Source organism: Boleophthalmus pectinirostris, unplaced genomic scaffold, assembly GCF_026225935.1.
Source record: "Boleophthalmus pectinirostris isolate CB_2022bp ecotype Guang Dong unplaced genomic scaffold, ASM2622593v1 HiC_scaffold_12, whole genome shotgun sequence".
Classification (NCBI taxonomy): Eukaryota; Metazoa; Chordata; class Actinopteri; order Gobiiformes; family Gobiidae; genus Boleophthalmus; species Boleophthalmus pectinirostris.
The window spans coordinates 611,111-625,052 of NW_026571018.1; the positions used below are offsets into that span (position 1 = coordinate 611,111).

Sequence of the window (13,942 nt, forward strand, 5' to 3'; positions counted from 1 at the left end):
CCCACTTATCTTAGCCGCAATGATGCCTGACATGAGCTTCCATGTTGTGGAGAGACAGGTTATTGGCCGATAGTTGGATGGGACTGCACCCTTTGAGGGATCCTTTAGGATCAGGATCGTACGCCCTTGGGTTAACCATTCAGGGTGAGTCCCATCCCTTAGCAGCTGGTTCATCTGTGCTGCCAGGCGCTCGTGGAGGGCAGTGAGCTTCTTTAGCCAGTACGCATGGATCATGTCAGGGCCTGGTGCGGTCCAGTTTTTTATACCTGAGACTCTTCCCTGGATGTCTGCCACTGTGATGGTGACTGGATTCTGTTCAGGGAGGTTGCTGTGGTCTTCTCTCAGATCCACCAGCCACTGTGCATTGGTGTTATGTGATGCCTCCCTTTCCCATATGCCTTTCCAGTACCTCTCAGTCTCCAGCCTTGGTGGGTATGCTCTGGTGTTATTACCTTGCCACTGAGCGTACACTTTCGCCGGTTGTGTTGCGAACAGCCGGTTTATTCGTCTGGCCTCGTTATCTCGTGTGTACCTCTTTAGGCGGCTGGCCAAGGCTTGGAGCCTTTGTTTGGCAGTTTCGAGTGCTTCAGGTATGGGCAACTGGTTGTACCTCTTGGGCACTTGCTTTTTCATTGCACCTTTCTGGGCCTCTGACAGTTGGCTCACTTCTCTCCGCACCTCCTTGATTTTAGCCTCTAACCGTCTTTGCCATGGTGGGTATTGTATCGCATGGCTCCCATGGTTGCTCTTATAGCCCAACACATCTAGGATCACTGCTGCTGCTGAAGTATATATATATATATATATATATATATATATATATATATATATATATATATATATATATATATATATATATACATAGTCAATGTCGATTGTTTAGAACCCAAAGAAACTAAGGTGACCAATATGTTTTGGCTGATATGTGGAGTCTAGTGCTAGTTGTTATTTTTTCCCCCATAATATATCATTTCAATTGATTGAAACTCACTCAACTTTTACCTCAACTTGGAAAAGAGAGAAGTGCAGTCTCATTTTGTGCAATGTCCTCTTCAAGTGAAGTGTTCAAATGAAGCTTTATCCACATTTGTACTAAGCAACTGGTCGGCAGAAACAAAATATCAACCTGTGCTGGAGATTCAAGGCTGATACGCTAAAAAATGCAAATATATATATATATATGGGTCTATCCATAGTTTTTGTATACTGATATATACTAAACTAAATTGGCGTCTCTCTTGTCCATAGGTTTTCTGTTCACTTTTCCAGATTAAAATTAAATGGCGTTTCTTTTGTCCATAGATTTTCCATACAGTGTTCTAGATTAAACTAAAATGGCGTTTCTCTTGTTGTAGGTTTTCTGTACACTGTTCTAGATTAAACTGAAATGGCCTCTCATCCGTAGGTTTTTTTGTACACTGTTGTAGATTAAACTAAAATGGCGTCTCTGTTGTCCGTAGGTTTTTCGTACAGACCTGATCACAGCCATGAAGCTCCCAGACTCTGCTCCTCTGGCTCTGGAAGACTTCTACCTCCTCACTGACCCCTGGAGGCAGGAGTGGGAAAAGGGAGTGCAGGTGCCCGCCAACATGGAGGCTATACCCCAACCCGTGGTCAGGTAGGAACCAATATACTACTTCTACTACTACTACTACTACTACTACTACTACTACTACTACTACTACTACTACTACTACTACTACTACTACTACTTCTACTGCTCGCTATGTTTATGTACACAGCAGAAAAACATCCCAGTGACACCTGCTGCATGTAACTGCACAGATTAAATTAGGTTCAGTCTAGGAGAGACATTCAAGTGCATGAGGTAAGAAACAGGCTAATATTAGACATGTGTTTGGATGTTTATTTTGTTTTGGTCTGCTATGTGAACATGTGAAGTGAAAATTACCTGAGCTTGTGTATATTTTTGCTATGTATTGTGTCCTTGGGCAAGACACTTAACCCGCCGTGCCCCCAGTGTCTGCGTACACTGGCGTATGAATGTGTGGAAAAGTGCTATATAATAATGTGTCCATTTACCATTTACTACTAATACTACTACTGCTATTATTACTACTACTACTACTACTACTACTACTACTACTACTACTACTACTACTACTACTACTACTACTACTACTACTACTGGTACTTTTGCTGTTGCTGATGTTGGTGTGGTGAAAGAGGAGTATCGTATGTGGTGTTGTTTCTTTTGCGCTATTGATCGTGAATGTTTTGGTTTGATAAATATTTGGATATATTTGGAATTTTGGATTATTTGGATAAATTAAATATATGAGGTACTTTAAGTAATCGCTGGAGAGGAAGATTTTATGTGTTTGTGTAAATTGGCAACGATTAAAGGCCCCATTTTCTGATCTATGTTGTAATGTAGTTTCTTCACCACAAACAGACCTGGAATTGGGCACCACTACATGACATCACAAGGTGGAACAGAGCATTTTGAGCTCTGGAGATATAGACAGACTAATAATAAAGGTTTAGTCAAACATGTGTGAATGAAACATAACTCCAGGTGTGTTCTTGTGGAGGTAACAACATTGTAACATGGTTTGAAGCTCACAGGAGTCAGTTTTATATCTTGTATCACATTTTTCCTCCTGCCAGTGAGTTTATAGAGGTTTGTGTTGAAATCCTCTGGCATTCTCTCTTTTCCCTCCCTCTCTTCTCCACTCTTTCCCCACTCTCTCTCCCCTCTCTCTCATTCCTTTTCTCACCTCCCCCCTCCCTCTCTCCTTCTTTCTTCTCTTTTTTGTGTCAAATTTTTCCCTGTTCTGTTTTGACACTGTGTTTATGGTGTTACCTCAGACTTCCTCTCTTCTCTTTTCTTCTCTATTTGCTCTCTCCCTCTCTCTCTCTCTCCTCTTCTCCCTCCTTTCCTCTCTCCATCTCTCTCTCTCCTCTTCTCCCTCCTTTCCTCTCTCCATCTCTCCCTCTCTTCCTCTCTCCCCTCTCCCTCCTCTCCACCTCTCTCTCTTCCTTTTCTCCCTCTTCTCTCTCTCCTCTTTTCTTCCCTCTCTCTTCCCCCTCTCCCTCTCTTCTCTGTGGCGTTGTGGTGAGACAGGGAGGCATTCGGAAACCTTTGTCCCACATATGAAGCGTCGGACTGGGCTGTGAGCTCGAGTCGTGTCCCTCCTCTGAGTTCCTCCAGTGTTTAGGGTCCAGTGGTGTTAGGTTCAGGCAAAGTGCAGCTGACTTACATCTGCACTGAAGGATTATGGGAAAATATCGAACTGATGAGCATTGTGATTGAGATTAGATTTGCGATTTCTGTTTTCATCATTGGATTCTGTTTGAAATTCATATTTTAAACACGTCCAGAAGACTGAAATCTGAACTAATGCAAGAACCACATTTCAGAACATGTTGTTACAGACCATAGACCATAGACCAGGGGTGGGCAATTCTGTTTTCCATGGGGCCACATCAGAAACAGAAAATATTGTGGAAGCAAAAAGAAGAGTTTATGTTCTGACTAAGCAATGAAAAAGTGAGGTTGATTTACAAAAATTGCCATTAAAAACACCTCTAAAATAAAATCTATGCAGCTTTAGTCCATGCATGAGGTCAAATGATAAAATATGTTTATGTTGTATTTCCAATGATCTTAAAGGGCCGGTCAGAGTCGACCAAAGGTCCGTATGTGGTCCCAGAGCTGGACAATGGCCAGGTCTGCTGTAGACTGTACCGTGTAAAACCGTGGACTAAGGGAGTGCAGTGTTTCCCTCAGAAAATTGGTTAGGAGGATTCACGTGGTTTGGAGGGACGTAGTCAAGGCAGGGGGCAATTGTTGTCAAGGCCCTAACTATAAAGTGCTATGGGAATCACTGGAGTGTGACGTCACCACAGCGTTCGGATCCAGTCAAACGAAGCTCATTGAGACCACAGCTATAGGGGAGAATTTTGAGCCAAGTTTCATATTTGGTATTCTGACCTTGAGTATGACAACAACCAAAGAACCAATCAGGAGACAAGCGAGGCTGTTGAAGGTAATGGCCCTTCTCGCACCCCTGCTTGTTTCTATGGATACGTCATTGCTCTCCCTGAAATGTTACACAGTGTGACATTAAACAGCTCTACTTTACATTTATTCAGTTACAGGTGGTTTTATAGACATTCTGACTGTGAGCGAGGTCACCTCTCCACAGATCTGACCTGTAACTTGGTCTGGTTTGGTCTCCATGAAGATAGAAAGTAGAGCCAATATGGGCACCTGGAGACATATCGGCTATCGGCCGATATGCTTGCTGATATGGGCCGATATTTCACGTGGGCACGTTATGTTATAAAGCTTAGACTCTCTACATTATGTTCATTTAATCCAATTTACAGACAGATAAATGTCCTAATATGTGGCTCCGCATCAGTATTTATCTGCGGTGTAATTTGTCTGTGTCTGTACTGTCCCTGAACACACCACCAGAGTCACGTCACTTCACTCGCGTGTGTTTGTTTACACCCGCAGCCGTGCGCAACATTGAGATTATATTCTTTCTCTTCAATCGGTTTGAGTCTGGATTAAAAGGACATTTATTAGTGCAGACTTGTGATGTGAGGAGGAGCCTGTGTGAGCGCTGAGTGTTGGAAATACATCGACTTTGAAGCTAGTTTAGGTGTTGTTAGCGGTTAGCTGCTGTAGCTCCCGCACATAAACAGTCTGTTTTCTATTGGTCTATTGTAAAGTGACTATATGGGCCGTATATTTGTTACTGGACCTGCATTGATATGTAAATGAGCTGTGAATAGATGTGTGAATGATCCACATTTATGCATATAATTAACTACCGCGGTGTGCAGCATTTACGGCTAAAGGCTAATAGCGACAGTTTACTAGCTAGGAGTTATGGGTCGGTCGCGATCGAAGCGGCTCTTAGAGCGAACAACAGGAGCCTGCTTCTTATTGGGAGCCATGTTTTCTCTTTTTCTCACTTTTTCTCTTCATGCCGCATGTAGACCCGTAGTTTGACAGCAGCAGCGGCTAAAAACTAAACTTTAAAAAATCTGCGTGTGCATAGGATAAAAAAAAGCACATATTTGGCTGCAGTTCAGCATAAAATGAATAAACCAGGACTAATCTTGGGCTCGAGTGAGGGAGAGAGATAGAAACCAAGTCCCGACACTCAGTCCTGGTTCAGTTCTGGTTTAGTCCTGTTTTACACATGGTTTAAATCTGTTTTAGTCCTGGTTTAGTCCTTTTTCAGTCCTGGTTCAGTTTTGGTTTAGTCCTGCTTGCAACAAAACAATCTCCAGAGTCGCTTGGGAGCCGAAAGAGCCAGCTGCTTTAGTGAGCCGAGCCAAAAGAGCCGGTTCTCCAAAAAAAAAAAAAAAAAACTGGAATACCCATCACTAGTAGCTAGAATGTGATGCAAAAATGATATTAGGCCAATCTACTGTATGTAAATATGATGTAAAGAGTCAAAATAACAATAAATGTTGCCTAAATAAACCCAATTTAGAATCCACTAGAGCCAAACCTAAGTTTTTTAATCAATTCAAGATTTACAGTGAATTTTTACATCACTAAATATATCGGTGACTTTATCGGCTATCGGCAGCTCCAACTCCCATTATATCGGTTTCATATTGGCCACAACAAAATCCATATCGGTCGGGCTCTAATAGAAAGATTTAATACCATACTGTGGAACATTCCAGACAAAGCAATAACATCTCCATGGAGAAGTATTTGATGGACCCTCCAATGGGAATGAATATAAAGCCTTTATACTGATAATGAGTTCATACGAACATTTTTAAATCAGCAGGAGTTTGACAGCAGCAGTGACAGAGGAGCAACGCTTTTTCAATACAAAGTCAATTTGAGCCAGAGTTGATGAAGCCTGAAGCGCAACCCATGATCCTTCCTCTTGCTCTCTCACTCTTTTCTCTCTCTCTCCCACCTGTTTATCTCTTCATCTTTCCTTCCTCTCTCTCAACATCTGTCTCTTTCTCTACACTCTCTCTTCCTCTTTCTTTCACATTTCTCTCTCCTCCTCTCCTGCTTCTTACTTCTCTTACCCTTCTCTTTCTCATCCCCCCTCCCCTGTCTCTCCTCCTCTCTCTTCCTCCTCTTTCTCTTTCCTCTTTTCTTTCTCCTGCTTTCCTCCCTCTCCTCTTCTGTCTCTCTCTCTTTCCTCTTCTCTTTCTCTCTCCTATCTTTCACCCTCTCATCCTTCCCTATTTCTCCCTCTCCCCTGCTCCCTCTATCTCTGTCTCTCTTCTTCACTTTCTTGACACACACATTTGTCCTGTTTTTATTTTTTCTGAGTAATGACATCATCTGAAGTGTGTGCAGGAGCGAGCGTCTGCTCTGTCCAAATAAGGTTTCTGAGCTGCTCAAATTCACAATCTTTTCTAAGCATTTTTCTGCTATTTTTCAAAGCTTATAACAGAAAAGCCCAGATCTGTTTTTGTGCGATCTTTCGCTCTTTCCTCTCGTGCTCCATCTCTTCCATTAGGGCTGAACTGTTCTTCTGAAAAGCATTGTGACTGCATTTAGATTTGCAATTTATGTTTTAATAATCAGCAAAGTTCAGATTTTAAACGCGTCCATAAGAATTGACAAAAAGACCAGAATAGAGCTGTAGCTATCAGTTATTTTAGTAACTGAGTAATCTATCAATTATTTACTTAAAATTAATCAAGTAATCTACTTTTTACTTTCTATAAAATATCTTTAGAAATATATTTGATTGTTTTAAAGTTTTGTTTCATCGTTCAAACAAAGAGGGAGTTTCTGCTTAAAAGGACACATTTTATTTTTAGTTGCACGTCCATATGTTCCCCATTTCACTTTGACAGAGCAGATCAAAATGTCCAGAGAACATTTAGCACGTCTTCACTTGTCAGTAGACTGTGTTGTACCAGGCCACATTCAGTCTACAGCCACAGCAGCTCTGAACTCACTCAAGCTCTTGAGTGAAGACAACAGTTCACATCTACACTCTGTGGTGTTGTGTGTGGAGCTGTGGAGGAGTTTCCAGGTCTGTTGTGAGCTGAGATCGTTCTCCAGCGCTAGCTCTATGCACTGTTCACTCTACCTCATCATTGTGTTCCTTCAAACTCTCGTACCACAGATCTCCACTCCATAAGCCCACGAATGCATCGAAAACACAACGCTCTCTCCACCGTTGTACAGGTGTTGTGCAGGTGTTGTACAGGTGTTGTACAGGTGTTGTGCAGGTGTTGTACAGGTGTTGTACAGGTGTTGTACAGGTGTTGTACAGGTGTTGTGCTGGTGTTGTGCAGGTGTTGTACAGGTGTTGTGCAGGTGTTGTGCAGGTGTTGTGCAGGTGTTGTGCAGGTGTTGTACAGGTGTTGTGCAGGTGTTGTGCAGGTGTTGTGCAGATGTTGTACAAGTGTTGTGCAGGTGTTGTGCGGGTGTTCTATAGCGGGTGTAATACAGGTGTTGTGCAAGTCTTGTACAGGTGTTGTACAGGTGTTGTACAGGTGTAATACAGGCGTTGTGCAGGTGTTGTGCAGGTGTTGTGCAGGTGTTGGACAGGTGTTGGACAGGTGTTGTGCAGGTGTTGTACAGGTGTTGTGCAGGTGTTGGACAGGTGTAATACAGGCGTTGTGCAGGTGTAATACAGGCGTTGTGCAGGTGTAATACAGGCGTTGTGCAAGTGTTGTGCAGGTGTTGGACAGGTGTTGTGCAGGTGTTGGACAGGTGTTGGACAGGTGTAATACAGGTGTTGTGCAGGTGTAATACAGGCGTTGTGCAAGTGTTGTGCAGGTGTTGGACAGGTGTAATACAGGCGTTGTACAGGTGTTGTGCAGGTGTTGGACAGGTGTTGTGCAGGTGTTGGACAGGTGTTGTGCACAAACATGGCCTGTGCAAAAACAAGCCCTGTAATAGTTCTGTGCACTCCTTGCTTCTGTTTCACGCGGGTTTAACACATTATTTTTTTTAAATCTTTGTGGCAGTAACATAATAATCAAAGCTTTTTTGTAATTACTTGGTTTACTCAGTCGTTTCAGCTCTAGACTTAAATCTGACAAACTAATACAAAAATCACATTTGAGAACCTGTTTGTACAGATCTAAACTACAGGATTTGGATCTTTTCTGCAGAATAAGACAGGAGGTTTGATTGTTTGTGGGGGAAGTGATACTTGCAGCGCTCTCCTCCACATTGTATTTTTAGTTTGATCAGTAGTTCCCTGCGCTGTCTGGCCTTGTATCGTTTTGACTGGCCCAAATGGAACTAATTAGCGGTTGCGTAACTTCTTGCTATGTGCAGACAGTGTAAGACTTTTGGCTGTGCTCCGTGCTGGAGAAATGCAGCTTGGAAATAATGATAAACATCAGAAACAAGAGCAAACTCGGGGCACAGGAGGCAGTATTATTGCCTCATTTTGCCCTGCTGGAGCCACAGAAAGTGCACACATCTGAACCTGTTGTTGGCGGTTTGGCTGGAGGTCCTGTACAGTCTTGTAAAGTTGTAAGATTCATATCGGCGTGGATTCTCTCAGTGGATTCTTGTGCATGCTAAACACAAATGGTTTGGATCTCATGGTTACACAATCATCATGTAATGTACTGTAGTTCATCAGACCACAAGTTTATACGCAAATGGAGTAAGTCCTGAAGGAAATATCTCATCTTCTGGAGCACTGACATTTGAGAGAAGATGGAAATCTGAACCGTAAGAGAATCCCATACGTTTAAGAACATGTAGGGAGGGCATCTGACACACAGGGACATTTCTGAACGTGTTTGTAGAGGTCTAAACTACATTGGGGGCAAGGTGGGTTAATTGCCTTGCACAGTAGCAGTATTTGTCTGTGGGAGCGGGATTCAAACCACCAACCTTCAGATCAGAGGGCGATCTGAGCTACTGTCGTCCAATGTAGTAAACATGGACTTAAAAGGCCCAGATGACGACGTTTTAGAACGTGATCTGTTCTAATGTCGTTTTGTCGTCACACACAGAACTGCAGTTGTGTTTTGTTTCATTCACACATTTAACACACAAACCTGCACATTTAGTTCTTTTATTGAGTTCTTCTCTCAAACAGTAAACATGTGGAAAATACGGGAACCGATAATCAGATCAGATAAAAGGGGCTGCTCACTACAAAACTACTGCTTCATGACATCACAAGGTGGAACAGAGTATTTTGAACTTTGTAGACAGACTTATAATAAAAGGTTATTCAAAATGTGAATGAAACAAAACAGGAAAACAGGAGTCCAGGTGTGTTTTTGAGCAGGAAACAACGTTCTGAAATGAATTAAAGCTCACAAGAGTCAGTTTTAGTGCAATATAGGACTTTTAACCAGCACTTGACCAGGACTAAACCAGGATTAAACCAGGACTAAACTAGGACTATAGACCAGGACTAAACCAAGACTAAACCAGGACTAAATAAAGATTAAACCAGGACTAAACCAAGACTAAACCAGGACTAAATAAAGATTAAACCAGGACTAAACCAAGACTAAACCAGGACTAAATAAAGACTAAAGCAAGACTAAACCAGGACTAAATAAAGACTAAACCAAGACTAAACCAGGACTAAATAAAGACTAAACCTGGACTAAACCAGGACTTGACCAGGACTAAACCAAGACTAAACCAAGAGTAAAACAGGACTAAACCAGGACTTGACTAGGACGTAACCAGGACTAAACCAGGACTAAACTAGGACTATAAACCAGGACTAAAACAGGACTAAACCAGGACTAAACCAGGACTAAACCAAGACTAAACCAGGACTAAACCAAGACTAAACCAGGATTTGACCAGGATTAAACCAAGACTAAACCAGGACTATAGACCAGGACTAAACCAGGACTTGACCAGGATTAAACCAGGACTAAACCAGGACAGACTGAGCAAATCCAGAGACACACAGAAGAATCCAGAGCGGTGCCTTTGATGCTGTCAGTGGAACGTGCCTCTTAAAGTCCAGTCCAGTTTGTTTTTGCAGTGACAGAATTGACTGTGGGAAATTGCAGCACTTAAAAGTAGATTTCCATTTGCGACACATTCATTTGATTTAAGTGCGACAAATACATGTTATAAAAGTTGAAAATGTGCTCCGAAAAACTCATGCATGTGGGAATTTCATAAGGAATGCTCAAAAGGAAGATCCACAAATGTCAAAACCGGAATGTTGACAGTTCCATCTGCTTGTCTAGTACATACAGACTTTGTGTCCTTGGGCAACGCACTTGGTGGAAGAAGCTGTTGGTTCAGAATTCCAACTTCGTCTCAGTGTGCCCCAGAGCAGCTGTGGTTTACTTTAGTTTAGCGTCATGACTACAGAGTGAGACTGTCAAAAGTATCCATAATCGGATACTAATCGATATGAAAGCGAGTATCGAAACTGCATACTCATTTGAGCAGGTATCGATACTGAAGAAGTCTTGAGCTGCGTGAGAACAAGAATAAGAGCACACAGACGAGCTGAAAACCACGTTCTATTGTCGAAAGAAAGAGTGTTTTTTGTTGTCATTGTGGTATCGGGATCAGTATTGAGTATCGATTCTTGTTGTGGGAGTAGTTTGAAATGGTAACACCAGTGGAGTGTTGTTTGAGTGTGCAGATGAGCAGTAGCTGTATCTCCAAGTCAGTGAGGAGATGTGCCTCACTGTTTATTTGGAATGACATTTGTAATAGGTCATATTTCATTTCCAAAGAAAGACAGATTGTGTTTTGTCTCTCCTCCTCCTCTCCCTCCCTCCCTCTGTCCTCCCTCCTCCTCCTCCTCCTCCCTCCCACCCTCCCTCTGTCCTCCCTCCTCCTCCTCTTCTCCCTCCCTCTGTCCCACCTCCTCCTCCTCTCTTCCCACACTCTCTCTCTGCTCTCTCTCTTCTCCCTTCCTCTGTCCTCCTCCTCCTCCCCTCCCTCTCTCTTTCTCTCTCCTTCCTCTGCTGTCTCTGTCCTCCTCCTCCCCTCCCTCTCTCTTTCTCTCTCTCTTCCTCCTCTGCTCTCTCTCTCTTCTCCCTCCCCTGTCCTCCTCCTTTCCCCCCTCTCTCTTTCTCTCTCCTTCCTCTGCTCCCTCTGTCCTCTTCCTCCCCTCCCTCTCTCTTTATTTCTCCCTCCTCTGTTCTCTGTCCCTTCTCCCTCTCTCTGTCCTCATCCTGCTCCTCTTCCTCCTTTCATCCCTCCCTCTCTATCTCCTCCTCTCCTCTCCTCTCCTCTCCTCATTCTCTCTCTCTGTCCTCTCGTGCTCCTCTTCCTCCTTTCATCCCTCCCTCTCTATCTCCTCCTCTCCTCTCCTCTTCTCATTCTCTCTCTCTGTCCTCTCGTGCTCCTCTCCTCCTGCGTTCTTCTCTCTCTCGTCTGTTGTCAGAGTGGCTGGCGTGAGTCAGCGGTGCGTCACACTCGGGGTCACAGAGTACACTTGGACTCTTTGTGAGTGCCGCTAATGCTAACGCTAATGCGAAACACACTGACACACACACAGACAGTTAGCGACAGGCTGTGGACATGCTAGCTCTGATCGCACTCGCCACCGATAATGCTTTTCGATATCGATATTTTATCAGTCTGTGCCCGTCCGCGTGTGTCTTTGTGAACAGACTCAGGAGGACGAGGACTAAAGTAGCAGGACGTGTCCCACAGCTCCAGTCAAATGAAGCTCACTGATGTCAGCAGTTATAGGAGAAGAGAGTTCCATGTTTTGGAATTTGCACCGCTGGTTTATCAGGGACTGGGATCTTAGGAACACCGTCAATCAAAGCTGTTTCTAACGCCAGCGCAAACGACTCTGTCGAAAGACGGCGCCCAATTCATCTGTTTTTGATGTTAATATCTTGATTTATGGACAGAATGGCAAAATAAAAGGGACCATGTAGAGCGGGTTAATACAGACATTTTAAGACCAAAACGAGGAGTGGATGGAGCTGGAAGCACCCACGCAACAGCTAACGGGTATACACGTCATGTAACAAATGATTTAGTATTTTTTTATTTTTACGTTTTTCAAATAAAAACTTAATGTGTGATCTTTACTTAAACTTAAGGTGAATACATGGACCTTGCTTTGGATTTTAAAAGCTTAATATTGGTTATCAGCCACAGCTGCATGCCAAATATCAGATATCGTATCAGCTCAAAAACAGAATCCTCTTATGAAAACATAAAATGCAAATCTAATCACAATTTGATATTTCTGCCAAAGCACTGAGATACTACTACTACCGATTAGAGCCTGACCGTTATATGGGCTGGCTGATATTATTGGCCGATATGGGGACCTGGAGACATATCGGCTATCGGCCGATATATTTGCTGATATGGACAGATATTTCACGTGGGCATGTCATATCTTGTTATAAATCTTAGACTCTCTACATTATGTTAATTTAATACAATTTACAGGCAGATAAATGCCCTAATATGTGGCTCCACATCAGTATTTATCTGCGGAGTCATTTGTCTGTGTGTGTCCATACTGTCCCTGAACACACCACAGAGTCACGTCACTCATGTGTGTTTGTTTACACTCGCAGACACAGATCCAAACAGTGAGATTATTTTCTTTTTACGGACAATCGGTTTGAGTCTGGATTAAAAGGACATTTATTAGTTCAGGCTTGTGATGTGGGAGGAGCCTGTGTGAGCGCTGAGTATTGGAAATATGTCGACTTTGAAGCTAGTTTTGGTTATTGGTTAGCGATTAGCTGCTGTAGCTCTCACACATAAACAGGCTATTTTCTATTGGTCTATTGTAAAGTGACTATATTGGCCGTATATTTGCTACTGGACCTGCATTGATATGTAAATGAGCTGTGAATAGACGTGTGAATGATGAAATTTGTGCATATAATTAATTACCACGGCGCGCACATATTTACGGCTAAAGGCTAATAGCGGTAGTTTCTGTATTAGCTAGTAGTGATGGGTCGGTTGCGAACGAAGCGGCTCTAAGATCCAGCTCTTTGAAGCGAACGACGGGAGCCTGATCCTTATTGGGAGTCGTATTTTCTCGTTCTCTCACTTTTTTTCTCTTCACGTTGCGTGCAAACTCGTGGTAGTTTGACAGCGGCAGTGGCTCAAAACTAAACTTTAGGAAATCTGCGTGTGCATAAGATAGAAAAATGTGCATGTTTGGCTGTAGTTCAGCATAAAATGAATAAACTAATCTAGGGCTTGAGAGACGGAGAGAGATAGAGACCGAGTCCCGACACTCAGTCCTGGTTCAGTTTTGGTTTAGTCCTGCTTTACACATGGTTTAGATTTGTTTTAGTCCTGGTTTAGTCCTTTTTCAGTTCTGGTTCAGTTCTGGTTTAGTCCTGCTTGCAACAAAACAATCTGAAGAGCCGCTTAGGAGCCGAAAGAGCCAGCTGCTTTTAGTGAACCGAGCCAAAAGAGCCGGTTCTCTCAAAAGAACTGGAATACCCATCACTAGTAGCTAGAATGTGATGCAAAAATGCCATTAGTCCGACTTACTGTCTGTAAATATGACGTAAAGAGGCAGAATAACAATAAATGTTGCCTAAATAAACCCAATTTAAAATTCACTAGAGCCAAACCTAAGTTTTTTGAACAATTCAACATTTACAGTGAATTTTTACATAAATATATCGGTGATTATATCGGCTATCGGCAGCTCCAACTCCCATTATATCGGTTTCATATCGGTCACAACAAAATCCATATCGGTCAGGCTCTACTACTGATATTGCTACTATAGATACTACTACTACTGCTACCACTGAACTGTTTAAAGTACTCCCTCATACTACTACTACTACAGATACTACTACTGCTGCCTATTGATCTGTTTACAGTTAACAATGGAAGCTTTTAGGCTATCACAGTCATGCAATGAATGATTTAGTATTTTTATTTTTACATTTTTCAAATAAAAACTTAATGCATGATCTTTACTCAAACTTAAAGTGAATACATGGGCCTTGCTTTGGATTTTAAAAGCTTAATATTGGTTATCGTCCACAGCTG

At 42.6% G+C, this 13,942-nt stretch overlaps 1 protein-coding gene across 1 annotated transcript in view; it reads left to right on the forward strand.

The window, feature by feature from the left end:
- The window catches only part of jade2 (jade family PHD finger 2), a 148,386-nt gene that overhangs the window by 70,992 nt on the left and 63,452 nt on the right, over positions 1-13,942 (forward strand). Inside the window, exon 4 of the mRNA XM_055148669.1 lies at positions 1,461-1,618. Within this exon, the coding sequence (XP_055004644.1) occupies positions 1,461-1,618 (158 nt within the window). The remainder of the gene's footprint in view (positions 1-1,460; positions 1,619-13,942) is intronic.